General features: G+C 39.7%; 1 protein-coding gene across 1 annotated transcript; it reads left to right on the top strand.

Moving 5' to 3' along the window:
- Positions 1–3,374: 3,374 nt before the first annotated feature.
- On the top strand, positions 3,375–8,683 carry LOC133918928 (probable protein phosphatase 2C 14). The gene is made up of 5 exons (XM_062363063.1): positions 3,375–4,336; positions 5,241–5,618; positions 5,748–5,865; positions 7,610–7,833; positions 7,936–8,683. The coding sequence occupies exons 1-5, from the start codon at positions 3,842–3,844 to the stop codon at positions 8,311–8,313; spliced, it is 1,593 nt and encodes a 530-aa protein (XP_062219047.1). The 5' UTR covers positions 3,375–3,841; the 3' UTR covers positions 8,314–8,683.
- The last annotated feature ends 16,952 nt before the right edge of the window (positions 8,684–25,635 follow it).

The raw sequence follows: 25,635 nt of genomic DNA, 5'->3' as shown, positions 1-25,635 counted from the left end.
TTGCACAGTTGCACACTGGACCGTGCGGAGACCACCTGGCCACATGCAATGGTCGTTGGATAGATCGACCGGTCACATCGATCAGGCCAGCCTCAGCAACGTGATGCACGAGCAGTCAATAAATAAGGGCATCTATTGCTGGCTCATGGCAGGTAGACACCGGCCGCGTCACTGGCACCGACGTGAAACTACTCTGTTTGCTCCGGCGCGGCATCCGATCCGGGTCAACAGAACCCCACGCTGCACCCGAAAAGCATCGTCCTGGCGTTGCCTTCTTTGGCTCCGATCGTCGGTGTGATCCAGCTGGTCCGTGCTACGGGCAGAGAGTAGTGGCACCACCTCCTCGGAGCTAATTGCGATCGATCATCGTCGGTGTGATCCAGCTGGTCCGTGCTACGGGGAGTGAGTGGCACCACCTCCTCGGAGCTAATTGCCATCGATCATCATGTGACATGTACGTACCGGGCGTGCGCGATAGGGTTCTTGTTTTCTCGTCTTGTACCGTCATGTTTCCATGAATTGTCTTGAATGAAGAGAAGACGATTTTTTTCCTGCGATAATGTATTGTGTCTTCAACAAAGAGAGAGTACTACTAATCAAGTACCTACGATTTAACTATCACATGATTGCGAATTAGGAAGTACTAATTAATCTAGGCCACTTTTTGAATTTTAGCGAATAATTTATATGAGAATGGTCTCATGAGCAGCATGTGTGCGTCGCCCCTCTTTCCACTGTTGCAGCGGCGTTTTATGGAAATACGAGTGTTAGAAAGGCAGCGGATTGCACTTGACAACGCTTAGGGTCAGGGAAAACACGAGGAGAGCATAAGAAAGTGAGGTGGTGGGGAAGAACATCGTGCTGCGCCAATAAAAAATTTGGCCTTCGGTTATTGGTTTTGTGCCGAAAATGTCTATGTTTTCATGACAACTCCACTTCCACGTTATAAATCACATTGTCCATCATTACTAATGAGCATGGCGTTACATTTTCACTGCGTCTTCCTCCATCACTCCATTTAGAGGTAACATATGATCTTATATTCGTGTTTTTTGTCACTTTGTTACCACTCATACACGTAACTAACATAGTATCCGGCTCGGACGAGTATGGTTAGATCGATGGGTATAAGATAGTCCGATTTCTTTTATTTTTTTCGAAGGGATAGAATTATATTATAAGAAATATAATACATCCAGAAAAGACCCTATAACACAAGAAAATTGCAATTAAGTCCTTCTGGATCTCCTCTTTCTTCAACATCTCCGGTGCTCTCGCCGGAGCCGAATCGAAGTCCACCTACCCAATCGACGAGTGACTCCAAACCTTGGATATGCTGCAAGATCCAACGTCTCGGACCTCCAACCGGGACGCATCTAATGCATTTGAAAGAGCATCGGCTGTTGTCTCGTTGAAATTGGTAGAACCCAAAGCAAGTGGCTCGGAAATTGAGTCCACTATTGCTGACAACATCGGCAACCTGTAAGAGTAGCCTAGCAAAGGGGATTGCTAAGAAGTCCACCCCTCCGCAAAAAGGCAAAAATATACTAACCTTCGAAGCACAGCACCCGCAGAGCTGCAATGAAGGATCCACCATGTGCTCCCTTCACCGAATAAAGCACCACAAGCCATGCCATCACCGGAAAAAGGGGCCATGGCAGCAAAAGAACTGACGAGGACTGCTAGATTAAGCCTAAGACTACCCTAACTAGATCTAAACTAGTATTAGGGGCTACATACGCTATTTTGTTCGGTTAGTTGCGCAAGACGGTACATAACGCACACTGCAAACTAATTTAAAGTATCTTTACTCAACTAAATTGTACAGTACATCCTTAACTTTTGTTGGTGATATTTCATCATATATTAGAATTCTGTGAGTTAATAAACGTCTGTGAGTTAAGACGAATTAGAATTCTCTTCTAGTACATTTGTTTTTGTTAACTACGGTGTTACTTCAAATAAAATTTGTTCGACCAATCGATTTAATCAACTGTGGATTCACGGTTGACAGAGATGATGCATCAAAGATTTATGGGTAGCTAAACTAAATGAGGGCAAATGATCCTTCTGTGTGCAATTCAAGCTTGAACACACTTTCAGATACATAATAGAATCTTTATTTTAAGGTGTGTTTTTTTTGTCTATATATGCTCCTTATCCTAATCTGGTATCCAAGTCACTAAGTATCCAAGTCGCTAAGTACGAACACTCTTTTATCTATGCAATTCCCATTTCACACTCAAACCTCAAGTTATAGCAACAAGTTTCATGATGGGGAATCATCTCTTTGGGGGTGGTGATTTGGTGAAGATGTTGAATTACGTAGGCGTGAAAATGGATATAAACTTGACTGTTGATCATTTTTGGTGTATCCGATTCCGGCATGTTCTAGTCTTATTGTTTTCGATTTTCATTAAAAATTGTTTAGGAAATGTTATTACAATTCTCGATTCCAATTGGTTTTTTATAGTTTTCGATCATTTTCACCTTTACCCCTGATCAGCCAACCCACACCCCACTCACATCATCATCTTCTATGCAAAGCATAGACTTATTATTTATGTTAAACATTTGAACTTGTGTCGTATTGGTAGTGAGTTATCAAAACTATATGTCATATATAAAATTCACCAAATGTTATGTTAGTCGTTAAACTTATTCTCATATTATATCATATGCTTGTGCAACCACAGAGAGATATGATATTGTATTGTGTTTACTGTGAGTTGTAGTGCATAGTACAAGTATATACTCATGTTATGTATTTATGCTTAGTTGAAAGCACTATGGTTTGATATTTTTGTTTTGACTTATCGGTCCTTGACTAATACTAGCATGTTTTCGCTCTAATACTGTTTTCGATACTCCAACCGGTCTGACTCGGTATCTTTTTGGTTCTGATTCATAGAAAAAAATGGTTTAGGAAATGGTATTAGCAAGTTCCAATAGTTTCCGACAGTTTTTACCCGAAGTACAGATATTCTAAGACTTCAAATTTATTTTCCGACAGTTTTCACCGAAGGCTTTAAATTTTGGTGCACGCATATTCTTACATACACAAGTACGTTCAATGCTCAAATCGTGTGCTCGCGTTGGCACGTTTGTGACAGGGAGGGTACTCAGCGTGTGTAGTACCTGCCCGAGTGCGTTTTCATGGTCGTTGGGAATGGCCGGGCCATTTTTTTCCCGGGCTCAGGTCTGTACAAGGACAACGACCACACCCGACCGCGCGCACGGTAAAAGATGAGAACAGAAGCACGAAAGAATTTCGCCTCGCCGATTCCGACAAGCCCTTGCTGCGTCCCTCTCCGGTGATCCCCTTTTGCGCCCCCACCGTCGCGCCTCATATTCGCCCCCTACCGCTTTCCCCCTGCCCCTCCGAGAGCGAGAGGCAAATTCGATTGGTGACACAGGCCGTAAGAAAGGCACCCTCGCAGCCGCGTCCTCTTCTTTTTTCCACAATTCCCCTGCTCCGCTCCTCGATTAATCAATGGCTTCGTCGTTAATAAGAGCCTTTTTAACGCAGGCCTCTTGTTTCCCAACCACCTCTACAGAGAGAGAGAGAGAGAGGGGATTGGGTTTTGCTGCGCTGCTTGACGTGGCCCGTGTGTCCGTGTTCTTGGCCTCTTGCATTGCGCAGATAAAAATCCCCCTTTTTTACACAACATACCCGCTTAATTAGCAGCAGCAACTCGCTTGGTGGTGTCTGAGTCTCTGAGCCACTTAGCCTTGCTGTCTCACTCTTCCCTCCCTTGCGCCAAGAACGGCAGGCAGGCGGCTTCCTTTTGTCGAGGGCTGGGGCGGCGCGCGGCGCCAGGCGCGGATCGGCCACTGGTGCATGGTGGAGGCCGCCGCGGGGCGCCGGTCGGGTACCAGCCGTCGGCGGCCTAGCGGCGGAGGGGAGCGCCATCGGCAGCAGCAGCTGCACCAGCGCCTGGTCGCCGTCGCTGTCGCCGCGCGCGTCGTCATGTTCACCACTCGCTCCACGGGGGCAGCGGCGGGAGGAGCCGGAGCGGGAGCAACAGTAACAGGAGGAGTGGCCGGCGCCGGCGCCGGCGGCAGCGGCGGGCGGTGCATAGAGGACTTGTTCGACTGCCTACTCGGCGTGCTCCGCGCGCTCGGCGTCACGTGGGCTGCCGCGCTGCCCCAGAGGCAGCCGCGCCCTGCGCCGCCGCGCAGGGTGGCCCCTGTGTCCGTGGACACCAGGAGCTTCGCTTCGGAGCTGAGGGGCATCCCTGGCCGGATCGCCGGCAATGGCGCCTGCGCCGTCGCGTCGCTCTACACGATGCAGGGCAAGAAGGGCGTCAACCAGGATGCTATGATCGTCTGGGAGGTAAAAGAGAAAAGGAAACTATCACTTCCTGCTTCTTTGCCTGTACTTCTCAATTCTTGTGCCATGAGATTTTCTCTGCACTTGTGTCACTGTTCCTTGATCAGATCTCCTCAAGATCGAAGCAACGCTATTCTACTTCTTGATTAAATTAGCTCACGCATGCTTTGATCCAGATTTTTGTTGAACGGAAAAGTTCCGATTCAGATTTTATTTTCCTCCAAATTTAGTTGATCGTGATGTTAACCTCAGGGTTATTTTTCCCGGCCACATCGGGTTCATGTTCTTCCGAGTTAGGCAACATGAGCCCACAGCGTCCTAAAGGTTGCAAGAATTGAACTTTGACTGAAATTCTATATATATTTGACACGGACTTACATTGGATTTTGCTGGTACAGAGTTCCTATTTGGTACTTTTATTCAAGCGTAATGATTGGTATTGAGTTGGAATACTTGTTGGGGGTTGGAGGGGCTCCACATGATTCTCATCCTTATCCGTTGCTAGTTTTTTTTTTCCTTTCTCCTTGCTGGATGATCTTATCTGCTTGAAGCCGTATCCTTCCCTTTGCAAATGTTTGATTACCAATTTGGCTGCATGTCCATTGTGTGACACATACCAATCCTGTCTCATTTTTTGTGGAACTCATATTTGCCTTCCATGAGTTTTCTCAACAGTTCACTGAGCTTAGACTTTCATGATTTGAGAACTGATCTTGTCTCTTACAAATTTCACACGAGTCCCATTAAAAAGATATGCAAAATGGTTAACAGAAAATGCTAAATCGCACTAACTACCCATCAGACATGTACCTTTTCAGTCTATTGTTTAAGATGTAAGATGTGCTGCTTCTGTTGTTTCTGAGGAGGGTATGTTTGGTTTTGATGATCTACTTTAATTTGTGGCCAGAACTTTTGTTCGAGAGATGATACCATCTTTTGTGGTGTTTTTGATGGTCATGGACCTTACGGTCATTTCGTTGCTAAGAGAGTTAGAGATCTACTGCCCGTGAAGTTAAGTGCAGATCTGGGGATGGACGAGGGTAGAGAGACAGCCACCAGCAACATCAAAAGCAATGCAAATGAATTAGGTTCACCAGAACACATAGACAGAGGAGATACTGCCATTTCCTATGAAGCTGAACGAAATGGGGAGTATCCAGAGAGCTTCCCAGCATTGAGAACTTCTTTCTTGAAGGCGTTCCATGTAATGGATAGGGATCTGAAATTACATAAAAACATTGATTGCTTTTTCAGTGGAACTACAGCGGTGGCAGTGATCAAGCAGGTAACTGAGCTGTGTGGTCATGTTTCTTTTGGAAACATCTTATTTTGGTATCTTATTCAATTGTCACAAACTGCTTGAAGCTGGATGCTGGTGAATTAATTGTACTCCTTTTCTTTCTTTATACTACAGGGGCGCAATCTTATAATTGGCAACTTGGGGGACTCAAGAGCTGTCTTGGGCACCAGAAATGAAAATAATCATCTTATTGCTGTCCAATTGACAGTTGATCTTAAGCCTAACATTCCAAGTAAGTATTGTATTTTCTTGCTTTTGATTTTGTTGATTCATTGAAACTCTATTCTGCAAATCTATAGACTTTTGTTAGTCTTGTTTCGTGCAATATAATTGTGCAGTTTTGGTCTTTGGTTCTTGTGGTGTGAATAGCATTATATACGTGTGCCCTCATTTTTCTCTCGTGTATGTGACATCCGGTGGCCTTAACACTTAGTGTTATGACTGTGAGAGCCATGGAAAAGCTATAGCTGCAACAATTAGATTTGATTCAGTATTATCCTTTTAGTTTCATTTCTGAGGCCTTAAGCTGATTAGTTGAGATAAGATTTAGATTTACATCTATTCTTAAGTTGAGGTTGTTAGAGCTTACCCCTATAAAAGGGAGGGCAAACCATTGAGATAACTTAAGGAAGATTAAGCCATAACTTGCATGTTAATCTATACGAGCTTACATTATTTGTCAGGGTACCTTCATAAAACAATTTCTTTGTTTTAGTAGGAGGCAAGGTTATAACACTTTTAATGTTACTTTATGATATAATTAAACTTTATATAATTGTATTAAGTGAGCTTCATGAAGAAAATAAAAATGGTGAACTTTATCATCTTGCCAGTGAAGTTGCTCTTTTTGTAAAAGTGATGAAGTATTAGCAGGGTACTTTCACAAATCAATTTCTTTGTTTTTAAGTAGGAGGTAAATCTGTCATGTTTTTGCTGTTATTATTATGGTATAATTAAAATTTACATTATTGTAGTGAGTGAGCTTCGTAAAGAAAATAAAAATGGCGAACTTTATCATCTCCCTGATTAATTTGTCCTTTTTGTAGAAGTGATGAAGTTTTCCATTGTTGGGTCTTGAATTAGCATGTTAATGTTTTTTTTGTGACATTTGTAGTATAATAACTTATTTATCAGATAGTTCAGTTTATGCACTTTAAACATGAGTGTTAGTTTAGGGATATTAACAACTAACCAGTCAACTAACTTACTGCATTGTTGTAATGCATGATTTGTTTGACAATCAAATTTCCCAATAATTATTTAGGCTTATTGTATTTTTTAAGTTATAAAGAAACACCTTAATATTTTGTAGTTCTATAATGTGTTCCATATATTGTTGTTGATTACATTGTTGGTTCAAGTGTTCACATGGAGTCGTGCTAACAAAACTAGGCACATTCATTTAGAGTAAGGTCAATGAACCTAGCCAAAACAGTAACCAAGAAAACCTCTGAGAATTGAGGAGCACTTAAATTATCTCCACAAATATCATAGGGTCAAACGTTTTGTTACCAGGTGTTATTACTTTGACTGATATCATGTTTCTAAATATTTAGATTTGTCACTTGAAAATAATGATTACCTTCATTATGTAAAACTACTTTCCGAATATTGTATTTTATTCACTTCCAAGAAATATTACGATGAAAGTAATTGTCAAAGTAGCATCTGGGAGAATGTAGAAGTAGAAATGTCAGGGATCTCGCTTAGCAACATGTATTGACATCAGCACCAAAATTAACTCTGTTGCTTTTTCGAAGTTGTCCTTCGTCACTGCTTTGGTGAGATATACTTGCTAGTTTAGTTGTACTGGCACGAGTACATGATGGCAAATTTGTTCATGTTGCTACAGCAGCAAGTACTTCTGCACAGTAAAATAACTATTTTATGCAGATGGATAGCAACAAAAGTTATTTCGTTTAGTGTATGTCTTTTCTTTTCCTAATCAGTTGTGGAATGACATGGTTATTTTACAGGTGAAGCACAGCGAATCAGGCAGCGCAAGGGCAGAATATTTGCACTTCCTGAGGAACCCGAAGTTTTTCGTGTCTGGCTTCCAAAGTACAACTCACCTGGATTGGCCATGGCTAGGGCATTTGGAGACTTCTGTCTGAAGGATCATGGTCTAATTTCCATGCCTGATGTTTCCTATCATTGCATCAGAGAAAAGGATGAATTTATTGTGTTGGCTACCGATGGGGTGAGCACAATTTAATTTACACAAGCCATTTACTGAATATTGTTGAGTCGACTTTGTGCTATATGATATATAACTGCTATCTTCTTCTTTTCCTCACTTTAGGTGTGGGATGTGCTGTCAAACGATGAAGTTGTTAGTATCGTCAGCCGAGCCACTTCTCGGGCCTCTGCAGCACGTGTTCTAGTTGAATCAGCTCATCGTGCCTGGCGAACTCGGTTCCCTACTTCTAAAATTGATGATTGTGCCGTCGTCTGCCTTTTCCTGAATACAGATGAAGCAAGTGAGTCGTCCAGTTCCATGGCCAACGATTCAGCAAATGCTGTAGAAGTTAGCAGCGATCAGCGCACTGCAACTATCCAGCTGAGCACCGGAGCATCCACCGATGTTGTCACAGGACTGGTAACAGATAGAAACGACCTGTGTGTTGTTGATGCCGTCGCAAAGCCGGTCACTCACGTGGATTCGCCGAAGGATGGTTGAGGCGCAAAGCAAGGCATGATCAAGTGAAGCTTGCATGCTGCCTGCTATTGGCATCTGTTGGACCGATTCATGGCTGTTTTTACTGGCACGTCGGGACTTGCTGCTTGCTATTTTTCTGCAGGCAAGTGCGACTAATATTTGCAGTTTTGCCTTTGTGTAAAGTACTGCGTCTGTGTAGCGTGACTTGTTCAAGCTCTTTGTAATAATTTTGTTCATGTTATCGTCGGTCTGGTCATAGCATCCTATAGGAAGAAGCCTATTGAGTTTTCTCCCTTTTTTTTTTGTAAATACTCATTCGATTACTTCCTGTAGGTCGTGATCCATTTCATTTTCATGATAAGGGCATAATGCAAGTGTTAGTGCGTTCTTACATTGTTATGTTTCATAGGATATGTACAAAGACGCCCAATCATTCGACTACTTACTACATAGACGTTCGATCTGAGCACTAGCGTCGCACGCTTTCGTGCCAACTGATCGGAGGAGGTGCAGTACCTAACTACGGTGCGATGCAAAACTGAAAACTCCCACCGCTACATTCTCATTCGTTTCTCGCAACATCCTGCACAAATCTTGGTGCTCGCCCTCAAAGCTGTCCCTTGGAAGTCATCAACGAGTTCGACTCCCCCAGCCCTACCTACGGCAATTGCTAGAAATATGTCTCACGTCCTCTTAAAATCTTATTGTTGCAACAAAAAATCCAATCCGGATCTCATGCGTCCCCAAATTAAAATACCTAATGCAATAAGTTCACAACAAATCGAAATACATGCTGCAACAAATTAAACCAGCTATCACAACACATCAAACTGATGCAACAAATCGAAAGAGCTACTGCAACAAACTGATACAATTACTGCAACAAATGGAAACAATAATCGCAACAAATCGGAAATACAGAACAATATATTACACCCTTGCAACAGCACATGTCAATATGTACAACATCCAAAAATATTTATTGTAACATTTTATAATTAAGGGTGCAACATCCAGAAATTAATCGACAGCATGCAGCCATCTGATCTTAATTCGATGCTCCTGATTAGAAGATCATGTACCCCTTTGGTGCATTAAATATCAGCCTTTGGATTCCGAATCAATGACTGAGATTTAATGAGGCTCTTACGATATGATTGGTCCAGTCAGCATCCTCTATCCGCTCCACCTCAGTCGTTCAGTGCACATGGTGGCCCTGTCAACCCAGTCAGCATTTTCTTTTCCTTTTTATTTAATTCGGGTGCTGACATCATAAACACCTCCTGCTCATGCAATAAATAGGATTTCTAGTATCAAGTTACTTCTGATAAATTTGAAAATTGGTAAATTGTTTGTTAATAACATAAATAGAGTTTTTCTGTAGTAAAATAATCCTTAATAATTCCATAAAATCTCAGATCTTTTTAAAAATTCTTGAAAAATCTTATTCATCTAGAATCTCATGTATTTTATCCTTTTCTGAAACCATATCATATCCGTCTTAACTCCGATTCGATCGGTTCTTTCACAAAAAATCTTAATATATCTAATTAAGCTGAACTTGGGTATTATTTTGTTCATATTGGTTTTTTGCGTTTATTGGCTTGTTTTCTTCTTGTTTTTGCGAGTAGACAATGATGTCCCGAAGGAAGAGCTTGGAGGTTTTTAAGACCAAGAATTTGAGGACTCCACTAAGTATTAGAAAAGGCAAGTTGTCATTGACCATACTGCACATATTATTTTCAAATGTTCCCTTTTACAGAATTGCATGTTAATAATATGTCAGGAATCTCAAGATAGGCTATTCCTCCATAAATACTCCAGCCATCCGGGAGCATGCATGTAATGCGCTCTTTCAATTTGGAGCATGCATGTAAATATATGAAGTGTTTGAAGGGTCTGTTGGAGGGCAACGCATAGTGCTAGCTGGCAATCCACACAGCTATACTCAAGTGTGAAACACTAGGTCATCCTAATGGCCCATAACTAGAAAGAGGGTGTGGCGTTGCCACGTTTGCTAACCCTTGTTTGCTTTGTCGTATTCTCTATGTAGTTCATGATAATGTAAATGAATCGAAGATAGTCAGGTTGTGCATTTTGCATATGTTCATGTTTGTTTGTTCTTCTCAATATTTTTACAAGCATAGAAGTAGCGCACTAATTTCGTGACTTACAGTACAACAAAATAACATTTGTAGGATCATGAGCTTGCTTATATTGCAGCAAAATAATCAGTTTAGTAGTTCTTTAGAAACGATTGGACATATATATCACATCCAAAATATATGTTACAGAAGCATGTTCATGCTGTAGGAGTGAAAAAGCTGTATAAAAGAAGTTACAATCTCAGCCTGTCAAGAATTCGCAGAATCGATCACAATCTAACTTCAGAGATCTCAGGGTGTAGTGCACAACAATAGCATTTCTGATCTCTTCCATGCTGATGCTTGGATTGTACCCAAGTCCAAGAACATGCCAAGTTTTTTGCAGAGGCTTTGTGGTGGAGCAGAATGTGATTGAGCCTGGGGGCAGTGTTCCTAGCTTCCATAATGTCGGGTTCTCATTCTAAAGATGATACAACCAGTAAGGAAGTCACATTGTGTCAAAAACTCAATATAAGGGGAGAAATAGGAGTATCAGCAAAAAGTTATGTCTACATGAATGGACTAAAAAAGCTACATATTTCAGGAAACAGTGGCATGAAAACCCCAAGAAACAAATGGCTGACCGTTTCTTGGGATTTTCATGCACCATTAGCACCATTAGCGCCATTAGCCCCTCAACTGTTCAATGAAATGTGAAGGTAGCACAAGTCCCCTTTTATATTCAGTTTTAGCTATGATTGGCTAACATTACTTCACAGTTTTATAAATTTCTTTTAGACAGTCCCTTGTGCAGTTTGTACATGTGCTTGTGTAGTAATTGTAGCTCACTATGATTACTGACCAATTTGGCCCATATATAGGTACTTTCTAGTCCTCACTGCATGATAGCAGGGACGGTGACCTATTTCTTATTTCAAAAAGAAGAAAATTATAAAGAGAAAAACAAAAAACATATGCTGAGGGTGGGATTTGAACCCACGCCCTTTCGTAGCAAGACCTTAATCTGGCACCTTAGACCAACTCTACCATACATTTTTGTTTTATCTCAAATAAGATCTCTTTATATGAAACTTAAATAGGTAAAGGTAAATAACCTATCGTTAATCATCAGATATGAAACATGCTGTGAATATATATGATAACCGACTAGTAGTTCATGCTTCTATTCAGGTTGGTAGTGATAAAAATTAAAATTTGATGTATACTATATATGATTGCAGGGGCTCTTACTGTGGCTGTTCAATTTTCATTGTATCATCAATCTGCAGATTACAGAAGCTATGGGGGCTTTCCTATATACAAATTGAGTTGCATAGATGGTAATTGTATTGTTTAAATTAAAAGTCAATATTCAAAGAAAAAGATAAATATTCCTGTATATGCGATAGCAAGCTGGTTGTGATATGTTTTTGTCAAGTAAACATTAAAAATGAGTGAGAATACCAAATTATAAGTATGAAAATACTTCTTTGTATACAATATTTCTAGTTTTGTCACCACAAGTTCCATCTTCATTTTCTATCAGTATTTTTAAACCTTTTTTTAGAAGTAACTCTTGAAAGTGCGATATATAGTTGTCTATGAGTAAAAACCAGTTTTCTTAAATACAAGCCCACATTATTTAATGTTTGACGTTGATTCTTATTTATAGTCATTGCATAGCATACTTTGATTGGGTATTGTCGTCAGTTTTATTCCATTTTGATCATCGAGTAGTTAAGTTAATGCATGAGATATAAACTTTGTTGCCTATATTAGAGCCAGTAATTATCATTGCTTCAATAATATTGTCACTGAGATTGGTTATTATCATTCGTGTGCCGTTACATAAGCCATTACTTTGATTTAGATTTCTTAGAAGCATAATTGGGACACCGACTTATAACGATAATTTATGTTGTGAGAAATTATTTGCATTTAGTGCAATTAGGTATTCGATAGGATATAATATATTTGCATCATTAGTAGTATCAAAAGATTTTGCAACTGAATATGCACTTAAAAATTTCATTTCATCTCCTAGTACCAAAGATAGCATATAGGCATTTATTTCATCAACTACTTCATTTGAAGGAGTTAATATAGCTCTTTCTTTAGATATTTTGTATTTGAGAAATTGTTATTAAAGTGGGGATAAACTGTATCAACTATTGCGGGGATTTTAGCAGCATCATTAAAAATAAGAAGATTGTGTGGAATTTGTAGCCATGTTGGTTCTATTTCGTTATTGTTTGTTGTTGTTGAAACTAATCCATTTCCTATATCTAATATCCATTTCGTAAATTTTGTAGCTCTTCCTATTCAACGGTAGAGGTATTAGTCCTTTTTAAACACATATTTTCTTTTAGATGTAAAACTTGAACATGTTTTCATAGTTCCGATTTTATAATAGTTGCATTGATTATTTGTGACCTTGTTCCATTCTCTATTACTGATAATATTAGCCTGAGATCTCCTCCAAGTACTACAACCTTTTCCACCAAAAGGAATTTTTTCATTTTTCATTTAACTGACTTGTTATATCTTTTAGTGATCTATCCAATGCTTCGAAACACTGTTTATTTGTCATTAATGCTTCATCCCATATTATTAATGATGTTTCAATTAGTAGTTAGCAAGATTAGTACCTCGTTTTATATCACATATAGATGTAGGGTCGATATTCAAAGGTATTTTAAATCTTGAGTGTGTTGTTCTACCATTTGGTAGTAATAACGATGCTACACTTGATAATGCCACTGCTAACACAATTTTTTTCTTGCTCTTAAGTACGAAACTATAGAGTTCCATAAGTATGTTTTTCCTGTTCCACCATATCCTAATACAAAATAAAATCCTGGTTTATTTTCTAAAACACTTGTGACAATTGTATTAAAAGCCTCCTTTTGGCCATCATTTAATTTTGTGTATAGAACATTCGCTTCTTCTTCTAATTTGTTGATATCGTACCTCATTTTCTCTTCAATAAGTTTGTCAGGGAGATAATTTCTATATGTGTTAGTCTTTTGAGGTAAATTAAATAAACTTAGATTCAATCAATTGTTGCATAATATGTAATATAATTCATATAAAGCATATCACAACTTTGTATCGTCTATTTTATACTTTGATGTCTGATATTTTAATTGTAATTGACGCTTGAAGTCGTCTGTCATTAATCTCCAATTGTTTTTGAAAAATCCTTTTCATTCTGAATATTACAAAATAAATGCATTATAACAAATAATTGCCTTAATTGATATGATTTTTCCCAAGTAGTGGCTTTGTTGAATGTCGAGTACCATTCATCATCATTATGAAGTGGACCACGTGCTGCACATGTATCTTTAATTGTGTTATATCTAACTCCCTTATAAGTTCTGATGTCATCATAATTTTTAGCACCTTTTACTATCATAAGTAACATACGTAGGTAAAATGGTTCTCCTTCTGCAGGACTAACGTAATATAGATGTCCTATTATAATACCATGTTTTCGCTCTTTCCAAAATTGATATTTTGCATCCCATGTCAATTGGTCAGGGAAATCGCAATATGTTAATTTGTAGGCTTTCTAATATTTTTGATTTGCTATAAACCATTCGGTGAGCATTGTTCTTTGTTATGTGGATTTTGTATCAATTTTTCAAGTTGAGCATTATTATTGAATGTTACACTATTCATTAAAGGGAGGTGGATTGGCAATCATTCAACAGACGGTGTATGATAACGGATGTCATAGCCAGATAGTCGCCACAACACATCTTCACATATATATCTACAATCAAGGAATTCTTTTATCTCATCAAGTATTGTTATTAGTATTTATAGGAGTATGTTCAACTTTTTAATGCTCTCATAAACTATATTGGCTCTATCAGGACCTTTGTTTACATATTTGCATAGATATTTTAAAATTTTACTCTTGTTGCAATATTCAACATTTACATGCGTTTGATATTTTTTAAGCAATGAAATATTATACAACATGACCCACCTACTATAAATTGTGATTGCCTTTTCATATGTATATATTAGTATTTTGATATTTATATGTTTTAAAACCATTGTTATCAAAATGGTTTCATCTTGGAAGTATTTAGGGTAGAATTTTGAGCAATTTCCTTTTTTCATACATTGACAATTTGGATCCTTCTCACCACATGGACCGTGAATCATATGTTCTACTACAAGTATATAACCTAGAGGATCTATATTAGGATCAGCTATCTCAGTAGAGATAAAACTATCTATTTTTTCATGTGTGATTTCTATCTGGTTCTTATCAAGCCATAATAAAATATGTATATGGGGTGCTCGCGTTTTTTGAACTCTATTGAGTATAGTAGGGCATGTGTTGGACAAAATAAAGATCCTGATCTTAAATCTATTAAAAGTTCTTGTAGCTTCTTGGAAGGACTGAATTATGGATTGCCGTATTTTCTGGCTTCTCATGATTTCAAGAAGATCCAGGCCCTTGTAGTTCGTGCTCTTATATTGGAGCACAAGAGAAACAAGATTGAGCGCAAGCACAAAATGGACCGCCTAGTTCAGTCAGACAGCAACACTAGGCCCTGTTATGAATCCTCTCAGTCTAGATCTATGAATCGTTCTAATCAGCAATACAGTCAGCCTAGGACCTAGTCTACAAATCAAAGCTCCTTTAGGAATACAGGACAGTACCTACGCTCCAACTTTCAAGCATCCCGCACTTCAAGTCAGACCCCTCAAAGGAACAACAACACTTGCATCAATACTCAAGCCTCCACCAAAGGAAAACCTTATTTCCAGTGTAGAGCAGAGGGATACTTTGCCTACCAATGTCCTCAAAGACGTCAAAGTTAGCCACCCGCCCAATGAGCAAACCAGCAGAATCGCAATGAGAATTAGCCCCATAATCAAGCTAAGCAGAATATTGCTAGAGGCTGTATGAACCATGTGGCAGTTAAAGAAGCTCCAGATGCATCAGATGTCATGATCGGTATGTTTCTTATCAACTCCAACCCTGCTACAATGTTATTTGATTTAGAGCATCACATTCTTTTATATCAACCAAGTATATGGAAAGATACAATTTACCTATATCTCTTATGAAGCATAGAATGATTGTTAGCTCCCTAGGTGGAGAAATGAAAGTAAGGCATGTATGCCCTAACCTTAGTATTAAAATAAGGGGGTAGAATTTCCTTCAAACCTTATTGTTTTGGAGTCCAAAGAGATAGATATCATTCTAGAATTGGTTAACCAAATTCAATAAAATGATTGATTGTGCAAGAAGAGTCATTTGTCTGACTGCTAAAGAAGGAAAAGAAGTGGAATATATTGTAGAAGTATCGCCAATGGCCAGAGGGATAGTCAATCAAGCTGATGGAAATCCAATTGAGAGTGTTTGAGTCATATGCAAATATCCAGGTGTAATCCCAGAAGATTTGCCAAGTATGCCACCTGACCATGACATCGAGTTTTTATAGAATTAGTACCTGGTATGGCTCCTATTTCTAAAAGGTCGTATAGAATGACTGTTAATCAGTTAGTGGAACTTAAGGAACAATTGTTAGAGTTGTTAGATAAAGGTTATGTCCGACCTAGTTCGTCACCATGTGGTGCACCAGTAATTTTTGTACCCAAGAAGGATGGTACCCAAAGGATGTGTATAGATTATCGAGCCTTGAATGAGGTAACCATCAAGAATAATACCCTTTTCCTAGGATCAATGACTTATTTGATCAGCTTAGAGGTGCATGTGTGTTCTCCAAGATTGATCTTCACTTAGGATATCATTAGTTGAAAATTCAAGCATCAGACATCCCTAAAACTGCTTTTATCACCTGTTATGGACTATATGAGTATACAATCATGTCTTTCGGATTGACCAACACCCCTGCCTACTTCATTATTTGATGAACAAGGGAATACATAGATAAGTTTGCAGTAATATTTATCGACAACATCCTAGTTTTCTCCAAGAACGAGGAGGAACATGCAGAACATCTGAGATTGGTTCTACAAAAGCTTAGGGATAATCAGTTGTATGCTAAGTTGAGCAATTGTGAGTTTTGGCTAGACCAAGTTTCTTTTCTCAGTCATAGCATCTCCACCGGAGGAATAGCAGTTGATCCAAGAAAGGTGGAAGACGTTTTGAATTGGAAGCCTCCCCAGAATGTCTCTAAGATCCGTAGTTTTCTTGGATTAGCAAGTTACTACTTTTAAATGGACCACTGCTTGTGAGGTAAGTTCTAAAGAGTCAAAGAAAAGACTAACATCTGCGCCAGTATTAGTCATTTCTAGACACACAGAAGCCATTCTCCATCTATTGTGACGCCTCTTGTCAAGGATTAGGATGTGTTCTTATGCAAGTAAGGCCATGTTGTAGCCTATGCATCAAGGCAATTGAGGAAGCATGAGGAACACTAACCTAACATGATTTAGAGTTAGCTGCCGTGGTACATGCACTCAAGATATGGAGACACTACTTGATTGGAAAAAGGCTTGAGATATACTCGGATCATAAGAGTTTGAAGTATATTTTACTTAGCCAGATCTCCACCTCAGGCAGCAAAGATGGTTAGAGCTTACCAAGGATTATGACTTGGGAATTAATTATCATCTCGGAAAGGTGAATGTAGTTACCGATGCTTTGAGCCGAAAGACTTATCTCAGAATAATGATTGTGCAAGACAGACGACCTGAGTTATGCAAAGAGTTTTAAAGACTCAATCTTGGATTGGTAAACAACGCAGAAGCTGTGGTAATGCAAGTTGATTCAACTTTGGAACAAGAAATTCATAAAGGGCAAGGATGAGAAGATTTTGTAAATCAAAGAGCGTATTAAGGAGGGCAAAGGCCCATGTTTTACCGAGGATGAGAATGGAACAGTATGGTTTGAGAAGCATATCTGCGTCCAAGATATCAAATCTATCAAGAAAACTATACTTCGGGCAGTGCATGAGTCAGCGTACTCTATTCATCCCGGTAGCACCAAGATGTATCAAGATTTGAAGGATCGATATTGGTGGTACGGTATGAAGAGAGAGATTGTAGAGTATGTAGCAATATGTGATATATGTCAAAGAGTCAAAGCTGAACATCAGAGACCTTCTAGACTGCTTCAACCTTTGAAGATACCAGATTAGAAATAGGAAGAAATCAATATGGATTTTATTGTTGGCTTTCCTCGAACTCAATCAGGTTATGATTCTATTTGGGTTGTCATGGATCGATTGATGAAAGTTGCTCATTCCATTCCCATCAAGACCACATACACAACACCTAAACATCTTGGGTTGTATATCTCTAGAATTGTATGTTTGCATGGAGTACCCAAGAGGATAGTGTCTGATAGAAGAAGCCAATTCACCTCCAGGTTTTGGCAAAAGCTACATGAGTCATTGGACACCCGATTAAACTTTAGTTTAGCCAATCATCCGCAGACTGTAGGATTAAGAGTGGCAACTAGAGGGGGTGTGAATAAGCGCCTCAATAAATTTCTTACAAAATTGATGACCTTCTCCTACTCGAACACCCAACGCAGCTCTACAAAAGAATCACAACAGAACACAACACAAATACACAGTGGAAAAACTACACCTTCTCAAAAATTCTAGAAACTCCGAAGAAAGATCAAAAACCAAACTAGAAGATTCAACAAAAAGTGAATCTCATGGTTGGAATCGAACATAAGGTTTCACAACAAACCAATCTATGACTCATCCCGATGCAAAGGTTGAATCTTGAGAAAAGATCACTCAAGGATCAAGAGATGAACACCGGGTGAAGAAGATCTCTAAGATGATGGTCTAAAGGTAAGGGAATTCAAGACCCTATCACATATGCATGTGCATGTGAATTTTATGCCTTTAGCATCAAGAAGAACAATCTCCCAAGGTGTTAAAATTTCAGCTCAAAAAGAAAAACGAAAAACAACACCAAAGAGGAAAAACTTGCACACAAGGTAAGGGAACCAAGAGATGCAAACTAGGAGGGGAATTCAAACATACAAAACAAAATAAACTTTATTATTCAAAGAGATCAACCCTATTTTAGGTGGATTACGAAGATTTTCCTCTCAAAACTCTACCTATTACATAGGCTAAGCACTCATCCTCCTCTCCTCTAAAACCCTAGCACAATGCTCTCATATGGGTGGCACAAGAGGCTCAAATGGCTGGTTCATCCTCTCCCATAGCTCTACCTCTCTATTTATAGGCATATGAAACTTGACCCCTAAGTTTTCTAACTTTTTCTCAAATACCCCTCTCTTGTAGTAGACTCCTATATATCACCAAGAGCATTTTTATCAATTTTCTTCTCCATTCATTGGACGGCCTCTGCGCCTTCACGACTTGGCTTTGCCTAGATGCAAGGTTTATGATGATGCCATAGTCCTCACACGGTTTTAGGGCTAAACCATGAAACCCTAGCATGCTTCTCAAAGTGTGACTAGCCGCCAATTGCTTCCACCTGAAGCAAGCGCTCCGATGATGATGCGTGTCCTCCGTCTTACGATCTTGACCGTTGGCAAGTCTCTTGCACTCCCGATCCCTCGGGCCACCTTGTCACTTGCATCGGCATCCCCTTCGCTTGACTTTGTCAACACGTCGTCTTCATCCTCCATTTCATGACTTGGTTGACCTTCATGTGTACAGCTAGGATCACCCTTGACTCTGCTCGGGCCTCCTTGATCATCCGGCACCAAGCATCCGATTAGCCCCGATCACCCGCTGTCAACCGCCAAGTTTCATCCATCACCCGCACATATCGAAACAAGCAAACATATTTCTCCACACTCCAAAACATCTCTAGGTTAGCACAAAATTAAAAACTTCAACTCAGAGCAGATCCTGCAGAAAACATGAACAGCGGATGTTCTGGTGTGCTATGCTCGTGAACACCAAACCATTCGGTGAGTGTAACACTATCTGTTCCAGGAAAATTTTGCTCTCTACAAGAAAAGGTACGGTGGAAGCTTCCGGTGATCTCATATCAATCATCGGATAATCCAGCATGTGCCAATCCACTGAACCACCCTTCTACAACCTCTTTGCAATAAAAGATCCAGTACATTCTCTGGTGTTCACAATCTCAGCATCGAACTATCCGGCGTACATAATCAAACTTAGCGCCAAAATTGTCCTCTCTGCAGAAAATACTCCAGTGCTCTCAAAGTCCATCACTGGACTATTCGATGTTTGCTTCTATTTCTTCTTTAGCCATGAAAATGCTCTGATGCTCACTTGACCATAACACCGAACTATCCGGTGTGGTCAAAAAACCACAGACCAGATGTTCTGGTGAGGCATAATTTCCTGAACTCTGAAACAGTCTGCTCTAATTCAAACTTTGGTTAGATATAAATAAGATCACAAACACAAACTCATGCCAACCAAAATAATTTCAAATCCAATGTTGTCACAGACATATTTCAACTTGGTTTGTCACAGACCGTTGGTCTGATCGAGAGGGTAAATCAAATCCTGGAAGATATGTTGAGAGCTTATACCATGAAAAACAAGACTAGATGGGATAAAAATCTTCCCTATTCAGCTTGTTGGTTTGGCATTTGCTCAAGGGATCTAAGTAAGGACTAGCTTGTGGAGCGACAACTCAAGAAGTAGCGTAGCAACCACGTGGCCTAGTATGGGACAGATCTAGCCTATTAATTAGTAGATCCTCAGCATAGAATGAGCCACTGGTGGTGTAGTGGAAGGGAAGAATGAAATTTTCTGGAGCTACAAGACGCAAGAGGGGACTTCTGGGTGGTGTGATGCCATTTTGACAGTGGTGAAACCTTAGCAAGTTATTATTATTGGGAGGATGCTTTGTAACAGCCTTGTAGTGATTTTTTGGGCGACACACCATAGGTATGTGTTAAATGTCTTGCAAACACGGCAATATGTAAATCATGACTCATAGGGAAAGCAGGACAACCTCTGCAGAGTGCAAAATGTTGGAAACGGGAAGGCTACGCTAGCCTAAAATAAAAATTTTCTACTGCATTCACCCAGGAAATAATGCTAGTAGGAGATCATAAATCGTTACCACTCGACGCACAATGCAGTGGAAGAATAGTTATAGTAGACCGATCCAACATCGTGCATGTCAAACTCCTCGAGCAGCTTCTCGATCAGATCCTCGACCAGCCCCACGTAGGTGGTCATGCTCCTCGACCAATTTTGAGTAGGTGGTCGTGCTTCTCGACCAACTCCGATCAGGTGGTCATGCTCCTCGACCAACTCTGAGTATGTGGTCATGCTCTTCAACCAACTCTGAGCAAGTGGTTGTGCTCTTCGACCAACTCTAAGAAGATCAGTGCCACAATAGCAACAGCGCCTCTACGGTATCCACATGTACTGGGCAGAAATGTCGAGCATCGATGTGCTAGCACTGTGCACGCGGCTAGGATTTTGGGAGATCGTGTGGAAGGCTGCAACTAGGGTTTCGGAGTGGCTCAACCCCTGCACGCCCTACCCACGCCTCTTCTTATATAGAGCTCACTAATGGGCTCCCATGTTGGAAGCCCTTTAGGATTCTAACTTCTCACGAATCACAATCCATTCAAAACACATATACGAATCCAGTTCGCATGTTTTCAACCTATTAAGTGTGTGACCCGTTAGGTTCATGTACAAATGGCTACGATTCAGAAACCCTTTCCAAACCGAAATCAATAGTGGTCCCTAGCAGGACATGTTGACTCCCGAGTATACATAAAAGATCATATCGGCTGAACCTTGATATACACATGCACCGATCCCTTCGCCTCACGATACTAGTCAAGCTCAAGGCGAGATACGTGCCACCCTTGTGATATCTCGACCATTCACTCGATCAAGTAGTGGATTCATCATGATTAACTCTTTAATCATATTGACATGGCCATGCATTTTCTCAATCCAACTACCTCGAGGGGCCAGAGATATCTCTCCCGTTATCAAGGAGAGGCAAATTCCATCTTGATCGCTCATACCCCACGACATGTTTCATGACAAATCCAAAAACTACCTTTATAACTACCCAGTTACGAAATAGCGTTTGACAGCCTCAAAGTATGCCACTACACATTCTGGGAATCAATGACGATCTCAAGTCTAAGGATCTTGCAGGTATACTATTTGAGATAACAACTGATGGCACATCATAAATAACAATCTCAGTAATATCTCAAGGTGGGTCTATCCAACATCAAGTTCTCTAACATAAATGTTCACATTATTGACCTGGTATCTTTATACCTATGATCCATGAAACGTGATCATCAATCAATACATGTGCTGGTCTTATGTACCATCACAATGATATTCGACCAGGGATCGACTAAGAATAACATCATGATATAAATAAATAGTTTAATGAACAAGTCACATACTTGTAAATCAATATAAACGATAGTCATTCTTGGAATAACACATTATTCGGTAGTACGTGAACATAGATGTGTGATACAATCATCTCTATGATTGCCTCTAGGCTATATCACCTTCATAAAATCTAATATATCAGCCGTTCTTATGGTCATGAGAGACTTGAATCCTCACATAATTAGTTAGTTTGGTTCGGTTTGGTTGGTTGGTGGGATGTTACCTGTGATAGGTATTAAGTAATGCTTGACAAGATTAGTATGGATAATAGTTGTTTAATTAGTGGGTGTGCGTGTATGCAAATATATATGTCTATGTAATGTGATGCGTAATGGTGGTGGGAAAGGAACAAAACTTTCCTGTTTAGAAACGTATGGAGATGTTTCTAGGAGATGGAAGTCTAGTGATCAATCACCTAGTTAAATAGGTTGCTTTTATAACTATACGATAGCATAGTTGGTATTTATGCAAATTTAACCTATTATAGTTTGTTCCTTTATTTAACCTTGCATGCCATTTATTTCCTACAATTGCGGAGTACGATATGTACTCACACTTGCTATTTCCATCCAAATGTATATCAAACGCTGCTTAGATAATGAAGGAGAATCATACTACTAGATCGTTGAAGATGAAGATTGCTAGGCTGGTGGACCCCTGATCAATTGCCTGTAGAAGATGGAAGTTTCACTGTGTTTTGCTAGAGTTAAAGATTTTGAGGTCTTTCTATTTTTTTAAGTTAAACGTTGTAATAATGAAACTGTGTGTGATACACTGATGAAGTTGCTGCATGTATGAAACTTGATCCTGTCATATATATGGTTTACATCTAGTTTTGTTTCTTTATAAAATCGGGTGTGACAGGAAGGAGCTAGTCTCGAAAACTCAGGAATCACGCAAGGTGGAGTCCATAGGCGACAAAGGATTTATCGGTGAGTGCTGTAACACCCTAGTTTCCAGAATTTGTAACTTTTTAAAATTTTCTAAGATTATTGAATAGCTTCACCAGTACAATAGGTTTACAACATATTTCCATAAACAATCAATAAACATAGGTTTTTTATGTGCATTGCATGCTGAGTTTTGCTAGGAGCTAGGTAAATACATTAGAGTTTTTTTTTCCTTTTCTTTCTCTCTGGTGTTTTGAGTCAAAAAGGGTTGAAAAAGGTTTTTACAAAACTCAATAGTAAATAAGTTAAGGATCTTAATGGTTGGAGTTCAAAATCTTTGAATTCATCATCTCTTCAATCCTTGATCATGCTTGATCCTTCTCTAATTCAACTCAAATCTTATCCAAATCATTTTTTGAAGTCAATCTTTTCTTTTCCTCAAATCCTATTCAAATTTCTTTGTAAAAGTTTTTTTCTAAAACCCTAGATATGCCTAAAGTGCTATTGGACCCAATCCTACCCAAGCCCAAGCTCTTGATCAGCACACAAGTCTTCAAGAAGGCCCAATAGAAAGGATCCATGAAATCTATGAATATTCACAGAGTCCAGAATAATCTTATATTTTCACGTAGTTTTGTAGTTCGAAATGGCCTCAAATGTAAATCTTGATAATACCAAAGTTGAAGGTCTCTTTGAGAGCTTCGTTTTGAACCTAGGTAAGTCCCCTTTTGGATAATGGAGCTTGGAGTTATGGCCCCCAAAATCAGTGCTGCGCAGATAAGTCTCAGTTCAAATAGTTTATCATGTGATGCATTTTTGAAAATGAAGATGCCGTTTCTAGAAGTTCCAATGAATACCAAAGTTGTAGATCTTTTCAGGTACTATAATTTAGAGTTTAGAAACGTACAATTTGGAGTCCGGACTATGCAGATATCATCCTCAGAATAGAGGGCTATGAAAAAGAAACCCTAACCGACTTGGACCCGAATCCGAGTTGTGTCTAACTTGGACTCCACCTCGGCCAGCTGTACCTTGCCCTATAAATAGGTGCTACACATCTTCTTCTATCCCTTTTCCATTCCTCCAAGTCCTAGCTGCCACAACTTCCCTTCTCGTGCATTGCTGTTCGCCGATGTCGTCACCGTCGTAGCCCGTGATGTGCTACATCGTTGTCTCTGTGAATCCTCCTTCCCTGATCATCAAAGCAAGGTGAGGACCCCTCCTTCTCCTTGCTTACCTCTATTTTAACATCATATTAAGTTCCTAGCCAAGCCCTAGCTTTGGCCAAAGCTCAATCTACGATACTACGGTCGTCACCGTCATGGAAAGTCGCGCCGTCATCGATTAGCATCGATGTTCCCGGACAACTAGTGCACCGTTCACCATGCCATTTCACTAGTGCATGCCCCATCATGTTCCCACTCCCTCACCAACCAGGTAGTCTAGAAGAGTAGCTAAACCACCAGGATCAAAGTCAACATGCCCGCTGTCCGGCTTCTGGATGCGTTTTGCACACACACCGGGTTTGCTTTTGCGTTCCCCGTCAATCCATAAGCCATATGAATGTGCCATCTGCATCACTGTGTGTCGCATGAAGTCTTCTATGTGAACCCTAGACTCTTTCACCGGTTGTGCAGCGACACGACCGGAACATGGTTGCGAACCGCAGCATGTCACAGCCGCCACCCATCTCATCTCCGCAAATAGTTCTTCCTCTCAGGAGATTATCTGCTCAAACCCATGCTATAGCATTGTGTTCGCGTGATATATAAACGTCTCTGTTTAGACGGTTTCTCAAATCACATAGCTAATCTCTGTGAACGCGTGCATCTTCGTCGCTGCATCTCGATGTGGCCACAATCGAAGCTGTGAGTGTTCATCATTGTTTTGCCACTACCTCGAATGACCCCTTCCAAAACCGATCATAAATTTGAGTTAGGCTTTCCATGTTCTATGCTATGCTTCCCTCGTTTCGCTGAAACAGCACCGAAGCCTGACATCGATTTCAGTGACCACGCGCCCGATTGCCATCTCCGATGAAACCCAAACCGCCGTCGCTACGTAGAGTCGCCGATAGTATCTTTAACCCAGAAGCGCAACCTCCTACCATTTGATTCATCATGGATGGTTGAGATTTGATCTCAGCGCACCCATTCTGTAATCCAAGACGGTGGTTGCATATCATGCAAAGTTAGCACCACATCATCCTTCTTAGTCTAGTCAACGAAGTATAGTCAGTCCTATACTTTTTAAACCTTGTGCACTAATGATGTCAAGCCTGACACAATGATTGCATGGTAAAGTCTTTTCCTATAGGAAAATAACTCCAGTAAACCAGTCTTTCCCTTTCAACATAATCTGTCTTCCGAAAGCCTGTCCTGCTTCATCGTAATTCCGACTTAGGCAATTCTTGCATCGAAATTCTTCTTAAATCATGATCTATCCAAACATGCTAGTTTTAGGTATTAATTCTCACATCTCTAAAGTAGTTATCCTTTGTTAATATCTAGACCCTACAACATGAAGATATTATTTTTATTAGTACATTTATGGTTGTCTTAACGACATATAGTTCCTAGCAAGATCTACATGTCATTGTACCATAAAAATGAGTTTATGATATTAAAATAATATATAAATTTGTATGTCATATATGTTAATACTTCAAACAATCTTTTCTATCATTCCATGTGAAGTCCTTTCTATCATTTCAAGTGAAACTCTAGTTCCTATCATTTTATCTTTCTTCAAAAGAAGTCCAACCAACTTAGTTCTTTTTGTATAGATCAAACAAGATCCCAATCCATCGTTTTGTTCCTGTTATTTTTGCAATTTGGAGTTTATCTGGTGTTTATTTGATATTTCTTTTGTTTGTCGATAGAATATGCGATTAGTCGATAACACTTCAGATCTATTCGAGGAACTTCAAGACCAAGGTTTCAACAACACTGAGCAACATTGGATAAAAGGTAAGTGTACTTCTTGATCATATTGCTCCTATGTTTTAAATGT

Source organism: Phragmites australis, chromosome 5 (genome assembly GCF_958298935.1).
Source record: "Phragmites australis chromosome 5, lpPhrAust1.1, whole genome shotgun sequence".
Taxonomy (NCBI): Eukaryota; Viridiplantae; Streptophyta; class Magnoliopsida; order Poales; family Poaceae; genus Phragmites; species Phragmites australis.
The sequence above is the reverse complement of the archived record's forward strand: the minus strand, read 5'-3'. Positions and strand labels throughout refer to the sequence as shown.

What these genes read in the sequence shown, in the direction of transcription:
- LOC133918928 (XM_062363063.1), top strand. Translation starts at nt 3,842, where the DNA reads ATGGTGGAGGCCGCCGCGGGGCGCCGGTCGGGTACCAGCCGTCGGCGG. An exon ending in ATGCTATGATCGTCTGGGAG is followed by an intron (nt 4,337 to 5,240) that starts GTAAAAGAGAAA and finishes ATTTGTGGCCAG; the next exon opens with AACTTTTGTTCGAGAGATGA. An exon ending in TTGTGTTGGCTACCGATGGG is followed by an intron (nt 7,834 to 7,935) that starts GTGAGCACAATT and finishes TCCTCACTTTAG; the next exon opens with GTGTGGGATGTGCTGTCAAA.